Source organism: Aplidium turbinatum, chromosome 3, assembly GCF_918807975.1.
Source record: "Aplidium turbinatum chromosome 3, kaAplTurb1.1, whole genome shotgun sequence".
NCBI classification, from domain to species: Eukaryota; Metazoa; Chordata; class Ascidiacea; order Aplousobranchia; family Polyclinidae; genus Aplidium; species Aplidium turbinatum.
Genome location: NC_137474.1, coordinates 46,410,971 through 46,436,560, shown reverse-complemented (window position 1 = coordinate 46,436,560; position 25,590 = coordinate 46,410,971). Strand labels below are relative to the sequence as shown.

The window sequence follows — 25,590 nt, the reverse complement described above, 5'->3', positions numbered from 1 at the left end:
CACTTGTACCATATAGCCTACTTATCACTTACACCAGGTCACTACTTGTTTCTACTTATGTAATAATGGCAATATACAGTGCAATTGCGTACTAACAATAGAATCTAAAAACAATAGCGTAACTCTACAACACATGGTATCCACCACAAATGCTGCTCAATAATACACAAGGAATCTGCAGTGATTATACCCGACACTTAAACTTTCATACTAGTGGACGTCATGAATTTATATGACGAGCAACGAACGACAGATGAATGAACGGTTTTAAGTTGTCATCATTATTCATTCGCCGGCAACGGCATGGACATCATCCCGAATCATCAGGGATGCTCATTCTTTCTACAGAAGCGTCCTCCACTTAAGTGTCAATTAGTTTTAAATGTTTTAAAGTTAAAACCGCGTTTGCGCCCACATCGTCCTGGTACGAAACAGTGCAATTGTGTAGAAATAATACAAATATATACAGCAGAATAGCGTACTATGCAACATAATGGAAGCAGTGAAAGCTAATTAGTCTTTGATAGAGTTGTTCTTCTTTTTAAAATGTCGTTGAATCATTGCCAACAAACATCGATGTGATTTCCATCGGATTCGAACCGTCAACCTTCAGGACGTGGACGAAATATCTAAGTCATGCGGTCAAGGTGGCGATTTTCTGGAAACATGATTTATTGATGAGTTGTGATAAGATTAACTTTCTCAAATCATTTGGTAGCAGCACCAATAACATTGTGTTTGGAATTAGTAGGATTTGTGGTGATTAATTACCACCCACACAATTGTACAATTATACATAAACTTTACAAGGTTTCACCTCATTTTTCATTTTACATGAGTGCTAGTATATTCTATACGTTTTGGTTTGCCAATAATACGTTAATCTGATGTAGCTTTCCTTCCTTATCAACCAATAGGGGCATGTTTATTGCATTTAGTAAAAGCCAGTCTTAACCAAACCCAGTCCAATGAGCAATAAAGTATACGCTGATATCTCTCAAGCTCTGTTAGGTTTCGCGATGTTAGAGAAAATTCGTCAGCTAGGTTGTAATTTGTATATAACTCACTTTATCCAACATGAGCGGTTTGAACAGTAACTTAATATTTCTTTTCCAACAAAACATTGAGAAGGTCAGGAAAGTTTTGGTCAAACTTTTCATCGTCACTTAAATCGTAATAGAGCTTGTCTCCTACCAGAAGTCCTGTAATTTAATAGGGTACGTATATATTTCTTTTTGCTCTCTTTGGTTCTTAAAATGTAGGCACATTAAAGTGATAAAGTAAACTAGATTCTATAATATATAACGGCAAACTTAAAACACATTACATTAAAAGTTGTGCGTGGCTGTATGCAAAGTTACAGTACAGAAGAAAAGTGACGAAGTGATTAAGTAATTGGATGTCCACATCAGTTAACACTTCACTGGGTTGTCACAGGCAGGAATGAACGCTAAATGAAATAAAGTTACATGTGGATAAAAATGATAAAACAAACTATAATTGGCAAATGCAATATTCATACTAGAAATAAGAAAGCATTTTTGTGAAACATGTTTTTGCCAGTTTCTTCGTATGCTTCAAAAGGAATTGTCATCCTGGTAATCCTTCACCATACGCGTCATCACCTCGGGTTTGAGTCACAGGCACATCGTGTGGTCGTTACTTGCAACAATTCATTCTCTAGATGATGCTGAGTGGAGATTTTTCGATAATATGCGCAACTCAACTGCACTCGACGAGACTTGGCCCAACGTCGATCTTTCATTCGGTGGCTTACATAACTAAACACTAATACACTGTATTCATCATTCAGGAGGAACAAAAAATTCCAAAATTCACCAAAGTTTTATTCCTGACATTGGTTTCCATCGAACCGAAATTTTCTGCTCAAGAAAGGTTTAAACCAAAAAGAAGTGAGATGTTTCAAAATGCTTATAACTTGTTCTGCAAACTACTTTTCTGCATTTTGAATAAGAATAAAATGCACAGTTTTCTAGCATTGAGAGTGGTGAACTAGTAGCTTTAGTTTTGCAATATTTTACGAAAAACTGTTCATTCAATCTATTATAGATAATGTCATTTCTACAAAAATGCTTTAAAAATTTGGATTATTTAATTCAACACTGGCAATGAAAATGTTTATTTAGTTGTGAATATGAAACGAGCTTCTGATGTAGTATGTAGCAACACATCGGTCTAAGCGTCATTTCGTAACGTCAGTATGCTTACCAAGCCACCCATCTCCCTTATAGTTGTCTTGAAGCATGATAGGGATGATAGGTTTCTTCAGTTTGTCTGTATACTTTCCTTCCAGACTAAATGAAAGTGAATATGTCGTAATTGAAAGTTAATAGGTTCGGTGCAATGCAAGTACTTTTTTTGAGCAAGGAGACCCTATGCTAATTAAGCTAAAAAAGAACAAAGGACTATGGACGGATGAATATGTCAGGTCATACTGCAAAAGGTGCCCTCGACCGGGCGATAGTGACGCTAATCGTCGCCTTATCGAAATGTCTTCGCAAAGACATCCGAAGTTACTTCTCAACAATCTCTGCTCCCGCGTCGGACGTTTCCACTCAGCCTCCTACAAATCGAAGGCTCAACTTTCCTTTGCATTAAGTGCGGCACAGATTGGCAGGTTACATCATCAACGTCAAGTTAAATCTAACTTTTACCTATCGAATCATCAAGGCTTGTGTATCTTTCAATGTGAGAACACAGTTGAGGTGCCTTATAGCAGTAATGTGGTTACCATTGCCATGGCGACAACGACCGCATTCGTCTTCCAAGCATATTACTTAAATTTTACTGAATCTAGACATAGTGACGTAACAAACAATAAATATATGTAGAGAGATTGTTGGCAATCCTTACAACACCGAAACACACTGACAGAACTGATGGGGGACTAGAAATAGGTCTTCAGGAGGACTATTCCAGCTCGATCAAAACGTGTGGCTAACAAAGAAAGTAACAACATTTACAAAACAAAAAATATCTTTGCTCACACCGTAAAGCCACTCACCGACAGTTGTGACTGTCTCGGTACTTCTGTGATACACCCATCAGCACAACAGACGCATCCTCGACAGCTTCAGCCATACGATCTAAGATGCTTCCTTCCATTTTGTCAACATCCATCCAAACCTCAAGGTTTCTTTCTTTTAGTTTATCTTTGACCTGACAAACAAATGCCTAAGTCAAACCTTGAATTTAATAATCTTGTGATTTATTTTTGTAAACTTTGAATTTAACAAGTATTATGAAAAACAATTTTGTTGTTCTGTGCAAAATGAATGACAAGAAATACATTAGATCGAGTAAGGTTAGTAAAGTTGAAATAAATCAAAAGCATAAAATTAATTTTTTTCTGCAAAGTCTGTGCTTTTGTGAAAAGAAATTACTCAATGCTTATTGAATGATAAAGTGACTTTTCCCTCTCTTTCTCCCTCTCCCTATCTCTCTACCTCTCTCTCTCTTTCTTTCTCTCAAAGCATTCGAGAAAAAGTATGCAACAAAAAAACACGTTAAAATAATTATGCAAGATCTTTTTAAAACCACTTTATTTAAACCTAACTACAGTAAGTCAAGCAATAACGTAATTAGAATTTGCACGAGGACTAATATTTCAAAATTTAGTCCATAATGCCACAAAAGAATCACTTTACAAACGCTTACCTTCAGCATGACATCTTGGCTATCCCATTGGTAGCTAATCATGATGTGGCCATCTTTGCTTGACTAGAAAGTAAAAAAATAAAAGTGATAAATAGAAAAATAAACAGTTAAATTGATTTTTAATAAGCGTTTTACATTTTCTTCAAACAAACTGAATGCGTTGCAAACATATAACCTGCTCCGCACAATTATCAGGTAGCATTTTGAAAATTCTTTTTTGCAACATTCCTTGCTGAAGACGTGTGTGTAAGTTCAAGAATGGTCACATTGTTTTGTTGGCTGAATCAGCAGAAGTTTTTCAAAAAGTTATAGGAAAAGTAAACAATATAGAAAAGGAATATAACATGATAGTAAACACAAAAATGACGAAAACCATCATTGTTACAAGAAAAGAAAATGATCCACGTTTAAATATTACTTTTGAAGGAATGCTGGTCGAACAGGTCAAAAGCTTCACTTATCTGGGATACACAATATCTAATAAGAATAATGACAAATCGAAATTGCAAGACGTAACTTCTTAAGAATGAACAAGACACAAACAACACACAAAATTAACATTAACACTCGAAAACGACTCATGAAATGATATATATGGACTAGGTTACTTTACAATGCAGAAACATGGACATTGTTATCACAAATGGTTAAACGACTTGAGGGCATTTAAAATATGGATTTATAGAAGAGTGCATAAAATTTCATGGAAGGATACGATTACCAACAAAGATGTACTGTTTAGAATGCAAAACAACATGGAAATTCTGCAAACAATTAAAACAAGAAAATTGAAATATTTTGACCATATGGTTCGCAACAATTCTATCCAAAGACAACTATTAAAAGGAAAAATGAATGGATAACGAAAAAGAGTCAGTCCACCAAGAATTTGGACTAATGATATTAAAAACTGGACAGAACTTGATAACAAAACTGCAATAGAAAAATCTCACAACAGGGAAAGCTGGCGCTTCATTGCCTCCAACACTCGACGAAAGGAAGGAATCTGATGATGAAGCTTGTCTTCATTGAAACTAATGAGCCTTTATTAGGTTAGTTTCGTTTCAAACATTTCAAAGTTTGTTTATATGTTAGCAAAAACTCTTATCATTGCTTACAATTCTCAACAAGAGAAGGAACATGATGAGTATTATAAAGATGATGATGCTAACAACAGTGCTAAATGTTTTGTTGTGTTGTTAAAGAAGGTTTTTAAAGCTATATTCACCTGAGGTTTCTGCTCAGTTGGATTGATGACGACAATCACTCTGTTAGCAGCCGCTTGCAAAGCTCTGTGAACATTAAACAATATTGAAGTTACTGATCGTTAAGCTTCTACTCGCTCGTATGTCATGGCGGATGTTTGGCTAGATACCAAAGTTTATAATAGTCACTAAAGGAAATGTGTTGTTATTTCTGGAAGGTTTCAATCACGAACCACAGCAAGCTTTACGTCCTTACAAGATGAAATCTTTCAGTTGTTATTATGTTCTTCGTGCACTTACAAACTATATTTTCCAGATAGAATGTTTTGTGCAAGAGACTTTGGTCATGAACTTGGCTTTGCATGATTACATGAACAAGTTTATACCAGAAGTTTAGGAGAATTAAAAAAACAGAATGTTTGTTTAGAGAAAATTAAACCGAGCTTTCTTATAAACAAATTAAAACAACATTCCTCACGTTAGAAAGTCATCACTCCGTGAAACAAGCGAGAGGACAAAAAGCTTTAATGAAGATTCCGAACACAACGAGATAAAGTTTGAGAATAATAAATTTTGCTTGGGGTTATATTTTAAGGGGAGACAGGAGTTTAATGTTTGCAGTAAGTTATTAAAAAATCCTCAGAACAAAACGGTCAACTGATATTTATTGAAAATACCTTTTAACGGTTGTTATTTAATTAACATGAATGTAGGGTCGGAAAATTGCAACATTTTCTTCCCTAGAGCTCTTGCTCAGATAAACGTTATAAAACTTACTTGCAATCTGATTCACAAAAGCTCTCAAGTAATTCCATAATTTCTTCATTTTCAAATGTCACAATCTTTTTTGCGTTGTCATCAATAAGGGCAAGTGGCAACAGAGCCTTCACTGCGACAAGTTGGTGTTCTGCATTACCTTGAAATACAAAGTGGGTTGATGAAAGTTGATTTTTGAAGCAAGCAATATCATTTCATCAATCTTTATCATCTTGTTACGATTCACTGATAGACAGTTATAAGCTTAAGCCAAGAGATTATAACAATTAGACCGGGAAGTCTTGCTCTCGTTATGTGTAGAGAAGCTAAAGTTGTTCAGCTCGTACATACGACTTTCAATCTTTAAACCTTTATATTTAGTTTTAACATTATTGATGCAGTTTGTTGTTCTGCATTCTTTGTCAATCTCGTCTAAAGTATGCAAGAACAACAAACTGGTATACAAAAAGGAGCCAGATGTGCCAACCTTTGTATCCAATTTTTGTTTTGGCCATTTTTATGTAAACAAACTTCTTAAAACGCCAAACGAACTTGATTTGAGCAAAATATTTACCTTTAGTTTGAGTTTTATTGAAAATTTTACATGACTCAATTTGGTAAGTGTCAAAAGTTACTAAGAGTTTTAGTTTAACCGGGAAAGCTCAAAGTAATTCTAATACAGGTATCCTAATTTGAAGCATACATAATGGGACTGTTCACCAGGCATTATAATTAATATCTTGCGTTCTTGCGGTAACTGTAGACTATCACAAGATGTTGAAATGATAACTAGCTTTTTATTTTTGACCTTTCGTCAGTCATCACGACTGACTTTATCAAGGAAGCTGAAAATCAAGGGGGTAATTTAAAGAGTCTAACGTTTACAAAACAACATAGAACATCAACTCACTGTTCATCATATTCAATAAAATGCTAAGAATGTTATTCTTCATAATAATTGTGTTGTGTTTGTCATTGTTAGCCAAGAGAGTCAAAACTTTAATTAATTCCGATACAGGATAATTCTGGTGTAGTTCATCATCTGAACTCTGCAAAATTTCTTTAAGAATCTGTATAAGATGTAAAATATCTTTAAATTGTGTACAGCTTCAGCATAGCCATGTAGCGGGACTACAGAGCAGATTATTATATAAGCAATTACAGATATGTGAGTGCAGTATGCTAGTTTGGTTCCTAAGTACTTTACCACTTGCAAACATAATGTATATAATATGCACCGCCTGAGATAAAGCTTTTGAGAGGCCATATTTCTCAATTGCTTAACCCTTGGAAGGTTGGGCTCCCGGAGTCTTGCTCAGTTTGGGGGGGGGGCTGTCGATTTTTCCTATGCTTTAGGAGTGATATCTCTGTTAATTTTTAAGGCACGGTTTCAAAATTTAGGATTCACTTTGTAAAATTATTCACGCTGAGTATATCCGAAAATTAAAACTATGTGAATTTTAAAACTGCTCATATACGTTGAAATGTTGAGATGACTTATAACTGTAACTGTAGCTTGAGTTTTCACATTATTTTTTGGTAGAGTAATGAAGAACATGCATTGCAATGTTGTGATTAAAATTTTTTTACATAATTTTACATAGAGCCAATTCCCTTCACGCTGTGAAACAGTTAGCATTAACGAGACATGGGCCAAATTAATTACTTTCATGCCGCTGGGGGGAAAATTTTGAACAATAGAATATGAAATGTTTCAGAGGATGTGCAGAGAAATGCCTTCTATCTCTCAATTTATTACCTTCATTCGCTCAAAATTTCAGCTCAATAGAGGTGAATAAAAGTTAGGAAAAGTCAAGAAACCTTGTAGTCGCAGCCTCAGTGGTTTTAGAGATACAACTATTGATACAAAAAAGTTTATTTAACAGCCCCTCCCCCAACCTTCAAAGGGTTAATAAACATTCTTCTGAGAAACCACGTCTCAACAGCTTTAAACCTTTTTTTCGATTCGTGCATAACTACCAAGGATGGTACTTTTACATTCAAGGAGATATTTGCAATTTTATGAAACTAAAACTAAACTCACAAGAAACAGCACTTCAATGATGATTTTGTCAGTCAGCTTCCTGTTGTTCCCAGACGCATACACCGGTTGGGTTGATGTGATTGTGTCCCAGATGGTTTGTTCATCCTGGATTGTTGAAGTGGAAACAAGATACTTGTTTAAAAAGTAAAATAAAAATACAACAATAAGTTCATTTGAACATGGCTGAGAGATATTCAATTAATTACAAGTTTTATTCCGAAAACGTGTTGTGTGATGGAAGCTGGTAGTCAGTGACTAACAATAGGCTACGCGGTTTCACTACTCCTTGTACGCAACAATGCAGACAACAAACTGGTCTTCCATCGTTATTATTGCCGCTTCTATAAAAACTAAAACCGAGGCGAACACGTTCATGTTCTTTCGTATGTTTGTCTTCCATCAAATATAATGAAACGGATTTGGAAAGCAAAGCAGCGTATCTCCCAATGAAAGAGATGCGCTCTTTCAGTCGATATTATAAGACAGTAAGGTAAGTTTCATACTTCATCCAAGCATCGGGAGATGAGAATATAAGGTTCTCATTATACTAACCCATCGGCACTAACGAGAGTAGGGTGGCCAATTCCTTTCTCTCGGCCGCCTTTCCTTCAGCAACTACACCCACCCAATTTATTACATCTTGGGTAGAGGTGAGCGGTGTTTTTCAACAACCAGCTTAAGCCGGGATTCGAACCAGGATTACATGATTGGAAAGCGAGCACCTTATCCGCTGCGCCATCCCACCGCTTATAAGATAGTAAATAGCTTTTATAACCATGCCAACTAATGATGGTGATGACATCATATGTGTAGTAGTGATGACATCATATGCGTTATGGTGATGACATCATATGCGTGGTAATGAAGATAAAGTTGTAATTCAACCAAACCACGAATCTAAAAATGGAATGATCAACTCGTTTAAATTTTTCAAGAATTATTGTTCAAAATTGTGAAGTGTGATATGATTTACGTTAGGCCGCACGCTATTATGGAAACTCAACTCGGCAAATCCAACAATTTAACCTAATACCTTCAACAAATTATTTTTAAAAAATATAAAAATACAGAAATGTTACACCGATGTTTTTTGAAGATATAAAGCAAATAAAATATTTACCGATGGAGGAAAAGATTGAATCTGATCCAAAATCATTCGTGAGATCAGGATAATCAAAAGATTGTTGTTCAAATGCAGATTCTTGATCTTGTGCATTGCCTTTGTTAAGGAAACAATCGCTTCATTATTATCGAGACTGTCTGCTAGACTTATCATCTCCAGCTGTCAATACAAATCAAGAATAATAAACGTTCAGCTGTAATTAAAATTCAAAAACGAGCCACCCTAATGACCATTCAAAGGCTTATGAAAATTTTATGGTATAGTCGCTGTGCCTAGCTCAGCATGACCGCGAATCAACAAGGCAGCTTGGTGACAATGGTGGGAAATATGAGAAACCTGTAAGTGCAGTAATTAACATTCAAAGGCGTATGAAAATTTTATGGTATAGTCGCTGAGCCTAGCTCAGCATGACCGTGAATCATAGAAGCAATTTGGTGACTATAGTGGGATATATGAGAAACGTTTAAGTGTAGTGGTATTGAGGCTTTTAATGCAGCTACAATTAATAAACTTATTGTTACTTTAATCAAAACGCTAGTGGCAAGAAACGGGTTAATAATTTCACTTTCACAAACTAAGATTTTTTCTGGTTTACTTTTTATCTTTCCTGGAAATTGTTAGCTGCAAACTTTTTAGTAGAACTATTCAAACTGTATATTTACAAACGTCATGTTTGATAGTAACAATAACAATGAAGCTTGATTTATTGCTTCTATAGCAAGGTATGCTTCATATTATTGTGATGGTCAACTCCCAAACGGCCATATCCATAACATTCACATTTTTATCCTACCTTCTGCTCTTTATACTAGATGAGAAAGGCATTTGGTATTATTGTTAAATACCTGAAATTCTACTTGCTTGAAACAACTTCTGCAGGTACGATACGTACAACACAAATAAACAAGCATTAAACTCATGCAATCATTACTCAATATTCACCGGCTCCTTTAAACTAGCAATTTTATTTGCAATCAAATCTGCAGCATGGCTGCTCAGTTGGCATGACTCCAGGTGCATCGTCTTTATCATCGGAATTGCCTCTGCCAAGTTAGCAGCCGCATCATCATTGATGGAACTGTAATTGAGGTTGAGCAAATCCATCTGCAAACAAATATTGTACAAAATGTTTTTTCATATCCAGGCGTACACCCGTTGGTTGAACATTTAGATTAAGAGGGCTGGAAGGTAAGGAATCAAATAGTCGTGTCCACCTTCAGACATTCTACTAAGTATCTTGCCAAAGACACATCCGCATGCTATTGAGCGGTGTCGAACCGGTGTCCTTTAAAGTGCCGCATCATGGCTCTCATCACTCGGCTATTAAGATGTGATAAATAAAATGTATAAAAATGGCATTGATTTGGAACAGCGTAAATGAATGTTGAATCAACATGAACTATACATAATAAGTACACAACAAACTTTACCAGAAGAGACTTGAAAGTTGCCAAATTGAATTTATTCAATCAATTGATTTCATTTGCTGCTACGCACGCACTGTAAATGACGAAGTTAAACAACATGAAATATTTTACACATTCTTGTTTCAGGGTTAGTTGTTTTGTTTTTAGAAACGTGCTACTGGCTAGTTCACGTCACAGTTGTGGTTATGATCTAACAACTGTCGATGTCGTGTCATGTATATACGACACTTAACGGTGTGGGTGGAATCGTCCGAAGGCACACAAATACCAGACAGTAATAACTTTGGAAACAGAATTTGTTTTAGTAGTGGACGCATGCATTATTAATTTTATTGTTTTACAATAAAGTTAATTGCATTCAAAATAACTTTGTCATATTCAAGATCTATTGTGAAAATATTTAAATGAAATTGCATATCGATAAATTAATACATCAACGTTAAACGTGTGCTAGTTATCATGTACAAATATACGTGAAATATTATCAAAATTAGTTACTTGTTCACTAAAAACCTTTTAACTAACTACTGTACAGTAATTTTGATCTGATTCATTCTGCTTGGCTTTTTGTTTGGTATTGAGCACTTTTTGTAATAATAATAGCATTTATTGTTTAAGTGAAATAAATATTTTATGGTAGTAAAGCATTTTAAATCAGTCACTTTCATGGTGACCCCAAACGATTTCAAATTGCCTGGCAACAAAGTAAAAATTGATTGTCTCATGGTATAATTACAGAGACCACTAGACTCTAGTGGCTGCTTCACTTTCTTCTTTCTTATAATGTAATTGGGTGCGGATTCGAATGAACACTTCAAGAGTGTCAAACTCACTCTGTCTATTTGTTCTGATTATTGCACCAGTCAGTTTGATGGAAATAACTTGTTGGCTACATGGAATAATGAAAACCTTAGGCGTTCCTGGTGAGAGGTCAGTACAAGGCGCCAACAAATACAACTAATGGAAAGCAGAAAAATTAAAAATGCCCCTCATAGAAAGCACTTCTCTCTTCAAATGAACAAAAGTGCTTTGAAATTTTTGCCAAGCGGATTTCAGAGCTGTTCTAAAATATCAAAGGTCAAGTGAAACAAATTAAATACTAAGCCATGTAGTATTCATTCAATACTCACTTGTTGTTCCAAGCTGGCAATATGCTGTGATATCATAACAATGGCATGGCTGCTGAGTTTGCTATTACCCAAATTCAACATTTTTATTTTCGGGATTGCTTTTCCTAAATGGGAAGCCGCATCATCGTCGATGGAATTGCGACTAAGATTGAGCTCATTCATCTACACATGAAATAGTATTATCACATGCAGGATGATTAATAAATTATATGAATAACAACAACCCACGTTGACGCTACGTTGACGTTGAACATTTAGCTAAAACGTAAGAATGTGCAAAATGTCCAATTAGTAGTGAAGCAGTTTATGTTAAAAAAAAGATCAAAAATATGAAATATCATTTTGTATTTATTTCTTTCAGTATGTTAAAAAAAGATTTCAGATCTTTGGTGAACTTAGACAAAATAAAAATATTTCTACATTACAAGTCTTTACATGTCCTTGTATTTTTCTCAGACATATCACAAATAAAGTTGAGCAGTACTCACAGTCAGACGATCAACTATTAACAACAATGAACGAATAATTGCTAATCACTGTAATTTGACAGTGTTTTCAGTGCATGGTGGACCAGGATTACCAAATTAATTCTATGAAAAGCAGCAAAAACTTATCAAAAAGCAATAAGGTGGTGTAGAAGGTGACTCAAATGAAATCTTGTAAATGAGTAAAACGATAGAGCTTCGTTACAGAGTTTGCCTTGCTGAACCATAAGCATTCAAGGCCGAGTACTTAGCCAGACTTAACATATTTCCGTTTATTTTTATAACATTCATAGCAAAGAAATACATTAAAACAAATTTTACATCGAACATTTTCGATATCATATAACGTCCTCGTCAGCAATAACAATTTATTATACCATAATATTATCTACATCTCAATGAACATAGCTGCTATATCTACTATCTTTTTGTTCATTGAGATGTATAGATAATATCTATATTATACAGATCATATTTTAAGATTGCATAACAAAAAGATAGTAGATATAGTAGCTAAGATCATTGAGTTGTGGATAATATTGTGGTTTAATAAATTGTTATTTCTGACGAGGACGTTATATGATGTCGAAAACCTTTTGATACAAAATTTGTTTTAATGTAGTTCTTTACATGAATGTTGTAAAATTAAACGTAAATATGTTAAATCTGGTTGAGTTACTCAGCTTTGTGTGTTTATAATACAAAGAGTGAAAACTCGAAGGTATATTGATGACACATTTTGTCATCACGTGCAGCAGTCCAGTAGGTTATAGCAACTCTAGACTCATTGCAAAACTTTTCACGACTGGATTATGTTCTTCTTGTGTTTGAGGCTACAGCAGGTCACATTGTTATAATTATGCACAAAGCCAACAGATTGTGTGTTCATCGAGCGTTGTTAGGTCCACAAGTCTATCCTGGGGTCCGCTGCAGAACATTGGTAGATAATGTGGTATGTAGTCTGAAAATCTGAGTCACATTAACAAAATGGTGAGTCGGCGAGGCTCGATTGAAACATGTTGCCATTGAAACGGCCTACCCCAGTTCTCAAGCGATTGAGCTTCACCCATTCCTTCCAAGATAATTCTGGTCCGGGCGAGGCATTGGTTTTAGGAAGGACTGTGAGAAATGAGGATACAACTTACTCTTAACAGTCGATTGTTATATAGAGTAAACACAAAACCCCTAATGCATTTTTTTGGAACACAATTGGAACTTCCTAGCTCTTACAAATAGATTGATTGCCTCAGGGTAACTACTTTATTCACTTCTATATTGTGATCTTATTCAGCGTTAGTTCGAATCCTTACTTGGGTACCACATTTGTGTTGTTACGATAAAGTGTTGTTGTGTCGATGTGGTCAGATTGTAGGCAAGTTTAATATCTAAGGTGATGCAAAGCTAAAGAATTGAAATATAAACTAAATATTCAAGATTTACCGGTTCGTCTAAACAAGCAATCTTGTCTGAAATCACTATCACTGCATGGCTGCTGAGTTTGCATTCTCTCAGAGTCAAGTTTTTTATTTTCGGTATTGCCTCTGCCAGCTTATCAGCGGCGTTATCATCAATGAGGTTTTCCCTAAGATCAAGCTCATCCATCTACAAACACAAGATAGATTAAAGGATTAAACAGATTTAAAAGTGTAAAATGACAAAATGTCATTTGGCGTAAAAACATTTTCAATTTTTAACGATAAACAAGATTTTAATAACATAACAAAATATACCTAAACAAAGTTGAATAAAAACTATATACATTAGGGTGGGCCGTTTTTGACTTTTTTTCGAAATTCAAAAACGGCAACTCATAAAAAGTGGCACATGCATGAAAAAATTACGTGTGCAAAATTTTGTCAGTTTGGGGATGCATCTTCTGCCCCCGCAGGGGGGTCAAACTTTCAATTTTTTGAAAAAAAAGAGGGAAATTTCACTTTCCGTTTTAACATAATTTTTTTTATAATTTTTCTACTGGCTAGTTATAAATTGTAAGTGGGATGTACCCAGAACTTTCCTATGTAAAGGCATGTTCGAAGCTTAAGGTTTACTGCCCCCGCATCGACGACCAAAATGCTGAATTTTCACCAATTTGAAATGCTATTTTTGTCATTGCTCAATAAACAAACTTGTCGCAAAAGGGCGAGATGGTGCTAACGCTGTGCGCTCATTTATGTTCTGTCCATTAACTTTGCAGGATGATACGAACTGACAAACTATAAGACGTAGTCTTGCTTAAACTAAAAGCAATGTTAGCCTACGTTTGATGAGTTGCATCTATAAAACGCAACCTATAATTTAGACTACTTCAGAATAAAAGCAATATGATCTGCAGGTTCCGTAAATGGAATGTACTGTACAGTTCCACGTGAATTGTTATCATGATTTTGTTTACACAAATTTGTCATTTACAAATGTTTTCAGGATGGGCATAAAACGCATTGCTCTATATTACTTTGTTGAGGATATTGGGGGTTTATTCGATAGCTTCTGAGCATAGTGTAGAATTTTAAAGAAATGTTTTTGGCCATTAGTGAAATTGCTTTCCTTTATAATGGCAAACCATACTGGAATATAAACATTCATAATATAGTCCACACGTTCCACCAATACAGCTGACGCGTTAGATGCAACATATAAATGTAGAATTCTATTTTGGCTGTGTTCAACCATCTTGAGTTGTTCATCATACCTGGACTCCTACCTATATGCGAAATGAATAGATACATCTCCAACTTTCACTGCTCATTGCATGTGTAGAAGATATTTTTGGTCAGTGCTGAGGTCATTTTCATCAATTTAAATCTCTGGTGCAGGAACTGCTTTATATTTTACAACATCTAGTTGTGTGACAGTGGCTAGCTGCTTTATAATGGGCCCAGTGAAGCTATCAGGTCTGCTAATATTGCCATATCTTTTATAAGATGCCTAAGAGGCAATTCATTACTATGGAGTATAGGCAATTTTAGGCATATTAACCATTGAATTGGCTTTTAGAAATGATCTTCCAGGAGCATTATCACGATGCCTTTTTTGACCTGTGTTTATTGCGGTTCCATCGCATCCAATTGCCATTACATTATCGTAGCTAATTTTATTGGATCCAAGATATGCAAGAATCCCGGTAGCTATTGACACATTAGATCAGTTGACTGCAGTAAAATGACCAATGAAATGATAACTTGGCTCCTCAAGTAAAGTAATGTGTTCTTCAACTTCAAAATGTTTTCGAAGTCGCCAAGCAATTTCATTTTTTTTGATGGTTTAATCTTTTCGGTCATCAAAATATATGCTTTGCAAATTTATGCACATGATAGGCCTACTTTCCATTTGAGTTGTAAACCTCATTTTTTTTCTCGCTCTTCTCACTTTGCTTTTATCTATGACTGATTGAGATTCGCTATCCGTTACAACTCCCGCATCTTGTAGAAATGATGAAGCAATAAGTGCTGCAGACCTATCTGAAATACCAGTACGATCGCATGATTCAGCAAATACTACTAAACTGGAAGCAACCTTGCTTTTTCTGGGGTTTTTCGAGGCAAAACTGGGTTGATAATCAAAGTCTTCGCAGCGTTCTTCATTGGATGACAAAGTTTCTGAGCTTGAGTAGATAAATTAAAGGTGTTTTAACCAAAGCGCTACTTGTGCCTGCTCTTGTGTCCTTACGTAAAGAACGGAATTGTTCTGATTTTGCGACTCTCCTCGGAAAACGTTTAAAATTAGATTTTGTGGCCGATTTATCATGTTTATCAATCACCATTATGCGAGTTGTTCTTTGATCAAGAAGGAAGTGTTGTTCTGTAACTGGGACACGATTTTTCTGCGGGCAAATAGCCTACATTGCGGAAAATTGGAACACTTAGGCTACAACAACCGATTTCAAATATTTTTACTTTGCAGATTCTTTCATTTGATCCAAATTTTGCTGAAATTTAGGCCCATCTCTAGAAATTGACTTCAAAAGGTTATTCATTTTTTTTTGTAACTCTTTATCATAAATATGTTCGTACCTCATTCGTATCATCCTGCAAAGTTAATGGACAGAACATAAATGAGCGTACAGCGTTAACACCATCTCGCCCTTTTGCGACAAGTTTGTTTATTGAGCAATGACAAAATAGCATCTCAAATTGGTGAAAATTCAGCATTTTGGTCGTCGATGCGGGGGCAGTAAACCTTAAGCTTCGAACATGCCTTTACATAGGAAAGTTCTGGGTACATCCCACTTACAATTTATAACTAGCCAGTAGAAAAATTATAAAAAAAATTATGTTAAAACGGAAAGTGAAATTTCCCCTTTTTTTTCAAAAAATTGAAACTTTGACCCCCCTGCGGGGGCAGAAGATGCACCCCCAAACTGACAAAATTTTGCACACGTAATTTTTTCATGCATGTGCCACTTTTTATGAGTAGCCGTTTTTGAATTTCGAAAAAAAGTCAAAAACGGCCCACCCTAATATACATTCATGGGCATCGATTTTGTATTGAAGTAAGACTCCTTCAATAAAGCAGGAAATTTTCCACTCATTCTACAGTAGCTACTTAAAGTCATCTATTGTCAAAGTATTCGGTATTTGTGGACATACATGTTATTCAGATAATACGAAACCAAGGAAGTTTCCAGAAATATTTGATAAAACTACTATTCAACGTTTTATAGGCAGAGAAAACTTTTTCTCAAACCGTTCAAAATTTCATGACTTCCATCACGCATTGAAGCGGTGATCTGATCATGAAATTTTGAACGGTTCGAGAAAAAGTTTTCTCTTCCTATAAAACGTTGAATGGTAGTTTTATCAAATATACATGTTATTCTTCCCTAACTGTTATGCAAAATTTTGTCGTGCAGAAATTACATAACATTTGAATAACAACACAATATTCAATCAATATTCACCGGTTGTTCCAAACGAGCAATGTGTTCTGATATCATGATGATGGCATCACTGGTGAGTAGACATTCTCTCAGTTTCAATATTCGTATTTTCAGGATTGCTTTTGCCAACGTAGAAGCCTCTTCATCGCAAATATGATTGGCGCTGAGATTGAGCTCATCCATCTACAAACACACGTGTATCATGACGTACAAAAACAATGACAATAACTCATTGATTCATAATAATGCGAATTGTTGCTGCAGATGATGAAAATGTGAATATGAAAATTTAAATATCCAAATAACGCTCTAAAACATTCATGTCTACAATAAAATTAACAAGAGCAAAAATGTAGCTCACAGGAGTCACAGGTAGGCTAATATCAAGAATCGGGGTGTGAGGATGCCCTCAATGTACTAGGCCTTCAGCAATAACAAGGGTAAAGTTTTTATCAATTCTATAGCGCTCTATCCATCACAAATTAGATAATATCAGCAAAAAAATACAGAGACTTATCCGAGTAGGCTACATTATTACCTTGCACCTATTTCTTTGATTGCCAAGCAAAAATAAGAATCAGGACTTTTAAAAAAAGGATTTAATATGAACCAAGAAACTCATGGCTCATTGTCTACCGATGCAAAGGCATGGACTCTAATGGCTGGAACACCGAGCTGGAATAAGTGGTTGTTGTAAAGCGACAATAAATAACCCATAACATTATTGTTATTATCAACCCAATTCCTAACAAACTTCACTGCAACAGTGTTGTCACTGTAAAAACGTAGCTGATGTATTGGAGAACATTTAAAGACATTTAATACAAAACTAAATAATTGAACTATGCAATAATCATTTAATATTCACCGGTTCCTTCAAACAAGAAACGGCATCACAAATCAAGTTTTTAGCGTGTTGGGTGAGTTGGCATCGTGGGATCATGAACCTCTTTATATTAGGAATTGCTTTTGCTAACCCATCAGCCGCATCGTCGTCAATGGAATTGTCGCGCAGTTTGAGTACATCGATCTGAAAATAGAACATGTATCATGGATGTGACAAACATCAAGGCAGTCCAATACTTAATACCTAGCATAGAAGAATAAGAATATGAAGTTCTCATTACTCTAGGTACTTAACGAGATTATTGTGGCCAGCTTTTTGTTCGGCAACTACGCTCACCCAGTTTAATACACCCTAGGTATTGAACATGCCAGGAACGAACCACTATCGCATGATTGGAAGCGAGTGTTTCGCCCACTACGGATCATTTCAAAAGTAAAATTACAAAATTGCAACTATCACCAATTTGCTTTGATTTTGCCAAATGGGAAATTAAAATTACAGTATCTCTTTGTTTATGTAGTCGTCTTTCCACCGATCTAATAAGCGAGATTTCGGATTTCCTATGAGAGTTTTTTTTACAATCAAAGGAATTTTATCCCTGCAAGTTAAGATGTAGACATGGTTGATAAACAAAATTTATGATACAATCAAATAAATTACATTTCTTACATCAAATGTAGTTATTACGTTCTAAGACTGCTACAACCTCTTTCACCCTGAAAGAGGGATCATCAGAAGGTCTTTATCTAAATAGATTATATTTGAATTTTGTTTTATTATTTATTCTATTTGAATAAGGACATTCTTTCTTTAAGGATCCCCCTTTCAGGGTGAAACAGGCTGTAAAGGTTTTAGAAAGTAATAATTATATTTAATGTAATTTGCTCTACTTGGCTTTTTCCTTTGGCATTGAGCACTTTTTGTAGTAATAATAGTATTTATTCTTTATTATATTATTTGGTTGGTTGGTTTTGAATCTTTATCCTTGGACTGACAAAGCCTTGATTGGTTATTCCTGGTAGTTTCGCATACTTGTAGAGGCTCTTGACGCAGGGCCAGTTACCGAGATAGGCAGAGTAAAGTTTCCGATCGTTGAAGTGTTGTTGCCAGGAAATTATTCCATTCACTAGGTGCCGCTGAATAGAGAGCAGTCCTGAACGTGCGTTGCTCAAGCGCACACCCCGAAAGTCGAACTAATATCGAAAAGCAGAAATGTTGATGAAAACTGTATTTGCTAATGATAAGTGACACAATAGATGATTTGAATAGTAGAAGGAGCCATTTTAATGCAACGAAAATCGTGTTAACATCAAAAGATTTTCATTTAACATGAAAGACAAAAATAACTGTGGTGATGTGAGATCGACAGTGCTGTTTGAAGTGAGACATGGCGCTTACAGGAAACTGAAATTGTAATTTTAAGGACTGCAGAGCGATGTGCTGTGTGATCAAAAAGAAAGATACACTGAAGAACTGATCAACTTGCATTGGTTGTATGACAGCTAATATGTCGTCGAAAACTAAACGAGGAAAGCGCAGGGGGTGAAGACAGATTCAAGGAGAAGTCAAGATCATGGTTTGAACAGAATGACAAGTAATAGACAAACCTAATCTTCAAAGTGCTGGAATGACAAGTGGACGGTCAAAGAAAGCAAGACAAGATAAGGGAATACAAGCACTAAAATTCACTCAAAAGATGACACTCGGAACAAATATGCATGGAGACGAGACTTGAAAGCGATTGCAACACATTGAGATAGATGCGTCCATCCTCGGTAATTGAGACAACATTGTATTAAAACTGGACACACACACAGTGAATATTCACCGGTTGTTTCAAACTAGCAATCTTGTGTGCAATCATCATAATGGCATGGCTGCTAATTTCACAACTATCCAGCCTCAACTCCCTTGTATTTGGTATTACATCTTCTAGATCAGCAGCCGCATCATGGTTGATGGAACTGGCCGTCAGGTTGAGCACATTTATCTGTAACAAATAACACAAATGTACCATAGTATAATTTATTGAGTACACCCAAGAAAATACACGTTACTGTCAATAGCGAATAATCATGCGATAAAGTAAGTCAACACGTGCACAGCGAGGACAGTGAGGGCGCCTACTTGACATGCGCCTAAGTGACTGTATATAATTGCAGTGAACTTCAAACAAAGCACTTGATAAACATTTTAATAGCAAAGTTATTATGAATTATGAATTGGTAGATGAATATTAAAGAAATGTGTGCGCTGATTGTCTACAAAAATGTTTAAAAGCTTAACTAACTTTCACTTGTCCTGTAGAAAATCCTTTGAACAATTTCTGCAGACTATTCTGGTAGAAGTCAACTCGGGCAGCATTCATGGAAAACGGCTTCTTTGCTTTTCGCAAAACATAAAGTAAACAGGAAACATCCATTGGAAGCATTGAATACATCGCAAACACTTGTTGTGGAAGTCCCCTAACTACTTTTGCTGTCACTACGGGATCATCGGCTTCTTGAACCCAAGAACAAGTAGTAAAAAGCAATCGTCTTGTGTCATCACCAATTTGCATATTTCCAAACACCATGTTTGCTTTTTCTGCATATTCTCTCATTAATCTTACAGTAAGATCAAAAAGCATCTTTTTTTTGGAGTTAGATTCCTTGATTTTTGCACGATAATTCTTCATCTTTTTCATCACAGCAGGATGAGTAAGCCCAAACATAAACTTGCTTACAACTTCCCATAATGGATTAGACATTTCTTCAAGATGCTTCTCAAATTCTTTTCTTGGCAATACAAACACTGCGTAGATAGCTGCAAACAACTCTTGCCAAATCAGGTGAGAAAAACAGAACTTTCTATCCCCATCCAAAATTTTAAACTTGATGTTTTTCTCTGTTGCAGGACATAGAAAGGACTGGAGCGTTTCCGGATTTATTTCGATGTTTTCAAAATCATCTTCAGTGAAAACAATCTTGCGATTGATAAACCCATTCCATGCAAGACCGGCTAGCTTCCAAACTTCTTCATTATTTCCATGCAAATGATCTGATCTAATATAGTGGCCAAGTGCTTCAACAAAAACATCCGTCAAAGATCGAATAGAAATCTCCCCATCGCTCTTCACTGACATAGCAAGAACACCATGTATAATGATGCAATTGACAGGAACGAAACATGACGCTGAGACATCAGGATGAGTATGCAAGAATTCTTGCACTTTTTGAAAGTTGTCTTGGCAGATTTGTTGACCCAGTTTGTCTTGGGATTCTTGGTTTAATCCAAGCACGTCAATCGCAAATTGTGGCCTGTACTCCGGGTCTAGCTCAAAGAATTGTCTGGGTCGAGAAGTGATTATTTTCTTAGACAAAGGAAAATTCTGGCCGCTTAAGATTTTCCGTACAATCGTACTGGCGGATTTACTTTTCGTTGGATTTTTCTGGGAAACTTGATCAGTGTTTGCTTCATCCAGACCATCAAATACAAACACAACATTGGGATTATCTTTAAGTTTGTCTATCCACATTTTATCAGACTCCTCAGAATGCTCCCAATCGCACCCAGTCATCATAAAGCGAAACAGCGTTGTTTCAGATGAAAAGTCAACGTCTCTAAACTGAATATAAAAAATATACTCAGTATCTGGAAGGACTTTACGATCTAAAATGAGTTGAGTCATTCTTTTAACCAGCGTTGACTTTCCGATTCCCGCTTGTCCGATAAGACCAATCCTGTTTCCATGGCAATTAACAAATTTTCTGCGAGCCTCCTCAGTGCTGGTTTTTCGTCTTGCTTCAATTGTAGCCTCAGCCATAGCAAGATCAAATATTTCGTCCATGTTTATGTTCCCTTGCACCGGGCGCATAGCAATGTCTTCAAAATCTTTTCTTTTATTGTAGTGACCACCTTCATCAAGTTCTTTAAATGACCTTTGAACTCCACTTTGTAATTGTAAGTTTTCAAACTTGACAGAAAGATCAAGATCGATTGGAAGTGATGCGGTGCCAGAAATCTCTCTTGCTCGATTCTCCAAACATTGTTTCAATTTTTTCTCTGAAATAAAATATCAAAACAGTTGATTTTCAAGAACGTGATTTGTATAACAATAGTTCACACTTTTAAACCGTACAAAACTACCCATCAACTCCACGCACTCGACTACACATCTCTACAAAAGTCAAACCTTTCAACTAAAATCGTTCACCCTTTCAAGAATCCGGTTAATTGCATAATCAATCAGCCAAGCATTTTATACAACTTGGTTATGCGTTTAACCAGATGAAGCGTTATACGGATAATGATTTTAATCGGATTATAGAACAACGTATCAAAAATAAAAATCACTTCTAAAAACAAGTGAGGCATTTAATAGGGGACATACAAAAGTCATAACAACGTCAAAACCAGCCACCAAATTAACGAGTTATCATGCAAGTGAAATCTCGGTTGGAATTAAATGACAAATAGTCACCGTGGGAACTTCTCTTGCAAGTAGAATCAGCTCATTACATACCGGTATTGAACAAATGACGTAAGTCATACGAATATTTGAGAAAGTATGACTCAGCATAACTCACAACTCACCTTGTTGAGGATGATTGTGGACATTTGTCACATTCTGATTGGCTGTACCAGTTGAATCTACAAAGCCAGCAGAACCACTGAAATTTGTTGAAGAGTGTTCCTGAAAAATAAATAATCATAAAGTGACATGAATCGTAAACAAAATGGTAGTAACATGATACCGGTAGAGAAGTATGGCAATAACTGTCACCACACTAAGTGCAAACCAACCCAACCAAACAACGCAATTTAAGCTGAAGGCCTAAAACAGTTTGAAATCCTTTGAATCTTTAGAATAAATAATTTTTTATTTTTTTGATTGAATTTAGTTTCAAATTAAGTTTCTCAGCTAAGAAATTCATTTCGAAATAAGAAGCAACGCATTGTAGATTCCTTGTGAACTCGAAAAAAATACAAAACTATTACAAACTTCTCTAGAACAAAAGCGTCAGAACAATTAAATGTAGGCAAGCTTGCACAATGTGTTTCAAAGAATTATCATTTATCAGACTGACAAATATTCAAAACAAAAAAAATATTGCAAAAAGCAGAAAAGCATAAAAACTGAAATTTTGTCTTATATTGCTGTGCTTGCAAAGAAGTTTATTTGACTTGTAAACTCCTTCAATAAAGCAAAAGTTTAATTCCGATTTGATCAAGTACAATTAGTTTATTACATGAAAACAATAAATAAAATAGAAAACATACTTTAAATGATTCCTGATGCAAATTAATGGATGATCTCTCTGCGTCTTCATCAAGAGGGTGGTGTGTTGCTGAGGATTGATTGTCCATTGTTGACGTCAGAGTCTAACAATCTTATATAAACCTATGAGCGAGTAATTATAATGTATACGACTAATAGTAGGGCCAAATGTGTTGCAGAATTCATGATAAAGTTCACATACAATTAATACTGATTTTATAAGATGTGAAATACTGTATGTAAGACCTAATTAACTCAGGAAAGACTAAAGTCCGGTCCGCAGGCCAAACTCAAATCATACAAATTCAACTTGCAATTAAAAAAAATTAAAGAATAGATAGCATTTTCTCAAACAAGAGAAAAGCCGGCAAGAAAAGTTTGAATTATCATTGTGTCACAATTGCTAATCAACTATTCCTTCATTTTCTTGTTAGCAAATTCAACGACCGCTTTCACTTCTTTCTGCGCCAACCCTGATGAGGCTCGGATCACCTGCAGCTAATTGAGCTTCACTGCGACGTCTAGTGCCAAAGTCAACAGAAACATCTTTCCCTTGTGCTTGCTTACCAGCAGCCGTATAAAAATCCCTGAAATACGAACGTTTAGCAACGAAAAAGTTGAGCTTGTCCGGTTCAACATATTTGTTGGAGCAGACGTTCTCGATTATGAATTTGAACAAGAACCGCTTGAGATCAAAACTGAGCGACTCTCGCATACGTGATGCTTTATGCTTGTCTACCACAAACCTCAAACTAAATTTAACCTGGGGGTAGAAATCAAGACGTCACTTTCATTCTTCACATCTGCACAGCTATATTATGCAGAGTTTTTGGATATTTCTATCGATGATAGAAAAGCTGATAACTCATAGCCTAACTTATTACATGCCGTGATATTTAACTTAAATAACAAAATACTTAAACCTGCATGTTGCTTTGTTGTAAGAAAATAACATTAAATAATACGATATTGCTTCATAATGCACCAGACTTCGAACAAAACAAGAATACCAGGGGTTGTTGGCCTGTGGGCACTTCCGCATTATCAAATTTGGCCAGACGGGGAAAAAGTTTGAACACCCCTGGCGTAACTGAACCGATTGCTCAGATGAGTTCAATCATAAAATATTTAACCAAACTGTTTGATTTGAATTGCATGATGACTAGTTTAAAACAAAACCAAACAATTAGGAGGAATATAAATTGTGTATTCTAAGAACTAATCAGCGTTAGCAGTTCCCTGGGATCGCAGTAATCGTTTACTTGAAACCTTCGGCAAATCCTGCATCATTTGAAGTTCAAACAAGCCGTGTAACTCCTTTATCAACACTCTATTCGCTAAACATGCTCAACTAAAAGCTACTGTAACTCTGAAAAGCACTACTTCTAGAAATTACGACATTCTTCTCTTTTTATGTCGTATAGAATGAGAGATACGTCGGCACAAACGTCAGCATAAAGCTGAGCACTCAACTGTAGAACAGAAAGCATTGTGTTTCGTTAACCATGCCTGTGTAGCCTCTACGGAAGCTATACAGACTTTTAATCAAGAAATATTTTCTGCACTCAAATGTACCAATGAAAACCACGATAGACACCGCTTCGTTTCTGTTTTTTTCTTTTTGTTTTTTTTGCTACTCTATTTTTGCGACATCATTTCTTTGCATTTCAACAAAGAAACAAAATTGCATTGACAATTTGTAGTTGCGCATCACAACATTGACTAACAGCTATAGCGCTCCATAAAACCAACGACAATTGACGTACTTTCTACGTCATTTCAACTTCGTGGCTGACAGATAAACTAGCAAGCGATGAACTTGCAGAAAAAGCAATTGTTTCATAGTCTCATTCTTGCTAGTATCAGACTAGCACCTACCCAAGCTGCATCGTATCTACTACCTTTTGTTTTCTTACGATGAATAAGTTTGATTGCGCTATCCTGTGTACTTCAGTCCTATCCATGATTTGCGTCTATTCTCACTGAAACCAGCAACGAAATGAAAGCATGATCCCTTCGTTGTGCGATAACTCCAGTTTCTAAAACATAAAACTAAACATTGCTCTATCAAAAAGTATAAGTTGTTGAATTGCCTTGCAGTGATCCATACGACCATGAAGTTATTCATACGAGCCAGAAAATCAAAGAAGAATCCCACAAACTTACAAGTTCATGCTTCAATGGTTTAGCTGAATATATTTGTAGCCCGAAATACTTCATAATCCTTCGAACTGACCCTACAATCCAATAATTACGTTGACATCAAATCCGTCATTGAATACATTAAATTAACGTTTGTAGGCGTTTGATTAATGTAAAGAAAGTGTTCTGGCTACATGGATTCATTACTAAAATAAGCTTCCACTGAGCGTGAGTCAAAAAGAAGCCGAGTAAGGAGAGGGCTTATAATCATAGCCGGACAGACGAGGAACAGCGTCATTTTCTAAAGGAAAGTTTTTTTGTTGAATACTTTTGGTATTATGAGCTTAAAGTTAGAAGCATAGCGACCTATATACAGTATACAGGTCAACGACGCGCAAACCTGTAATAATGACTGCAGGACGACGTTATTTTGAGTTTGAACTTCAGGCAAAATGTACTTTATCTTTTGAAATATTTGTTTTGATAATTCAAATTGTCCAATTTGAACACTGAATCTCAAATCGCTACAAAACTCTTGATTTTACGTTAAAAGATTACAATTTTGTTATTTTTTGCCAGTGTTGATAAATGTTCGTTATGATCTATTTACAGGGATT

At 35.6% G+C, this 25,590-nt stretch overlaps 1 protein-coding gene across 1 annotated transcript; it reads right to left on the bottom strand.

Moving 5' to 3' along the window:
- LOC145767125 (uncharacterized) lies at positions 1-3,731 on the bottom strand. The gene is made up of 5 exons (XM_082578887.1): positions 3,679-3,731; positions 3,026-3,180; positions 2,230-2,315; positions 1,068-1,202; positions 1-658 (listed from the first exon to the last, which is right to left on the bottom strand). Exons 1-4 carry the CDS (start codon positions 3,718-3,720, stop codon positions 1,099-1,101), a joined length of 387 nt encoding a protein of 128 aa, XP_082435013.1. The 5' UTR covers positions 3,721-3,731; the 3' UTR covers positions 1-658; positions 1,068-1,098.
- Positions 3,732-25,590: the final 21,859 nt, after the last annotated feature.

Excerpts from the sequence above, each read along its gene's own strand:
- LOC145767125 (XM_082578887.1), bottom strand. The coding sequence starts at position 3,720 with ATGATTAGCTACCAATGGGATAGCCAAGATGTCATGCTGAAG. Across the intron at positions 2,316-3,025 it reads CGAGACAGTCACAACTGTCG|TCTGGAAGGAAAGTATACAG; the intron begins GTGAGTGGCTTT and ends ACTTTCATTTAG. Across the intron at positions 1,203-2,229 it reads TAAGGGAGATGGGTGGCTTG|GACTTCTGGTAGGAGACAAG; the intron begins GTAAGCATACTG and ends ATTAAATTACAG.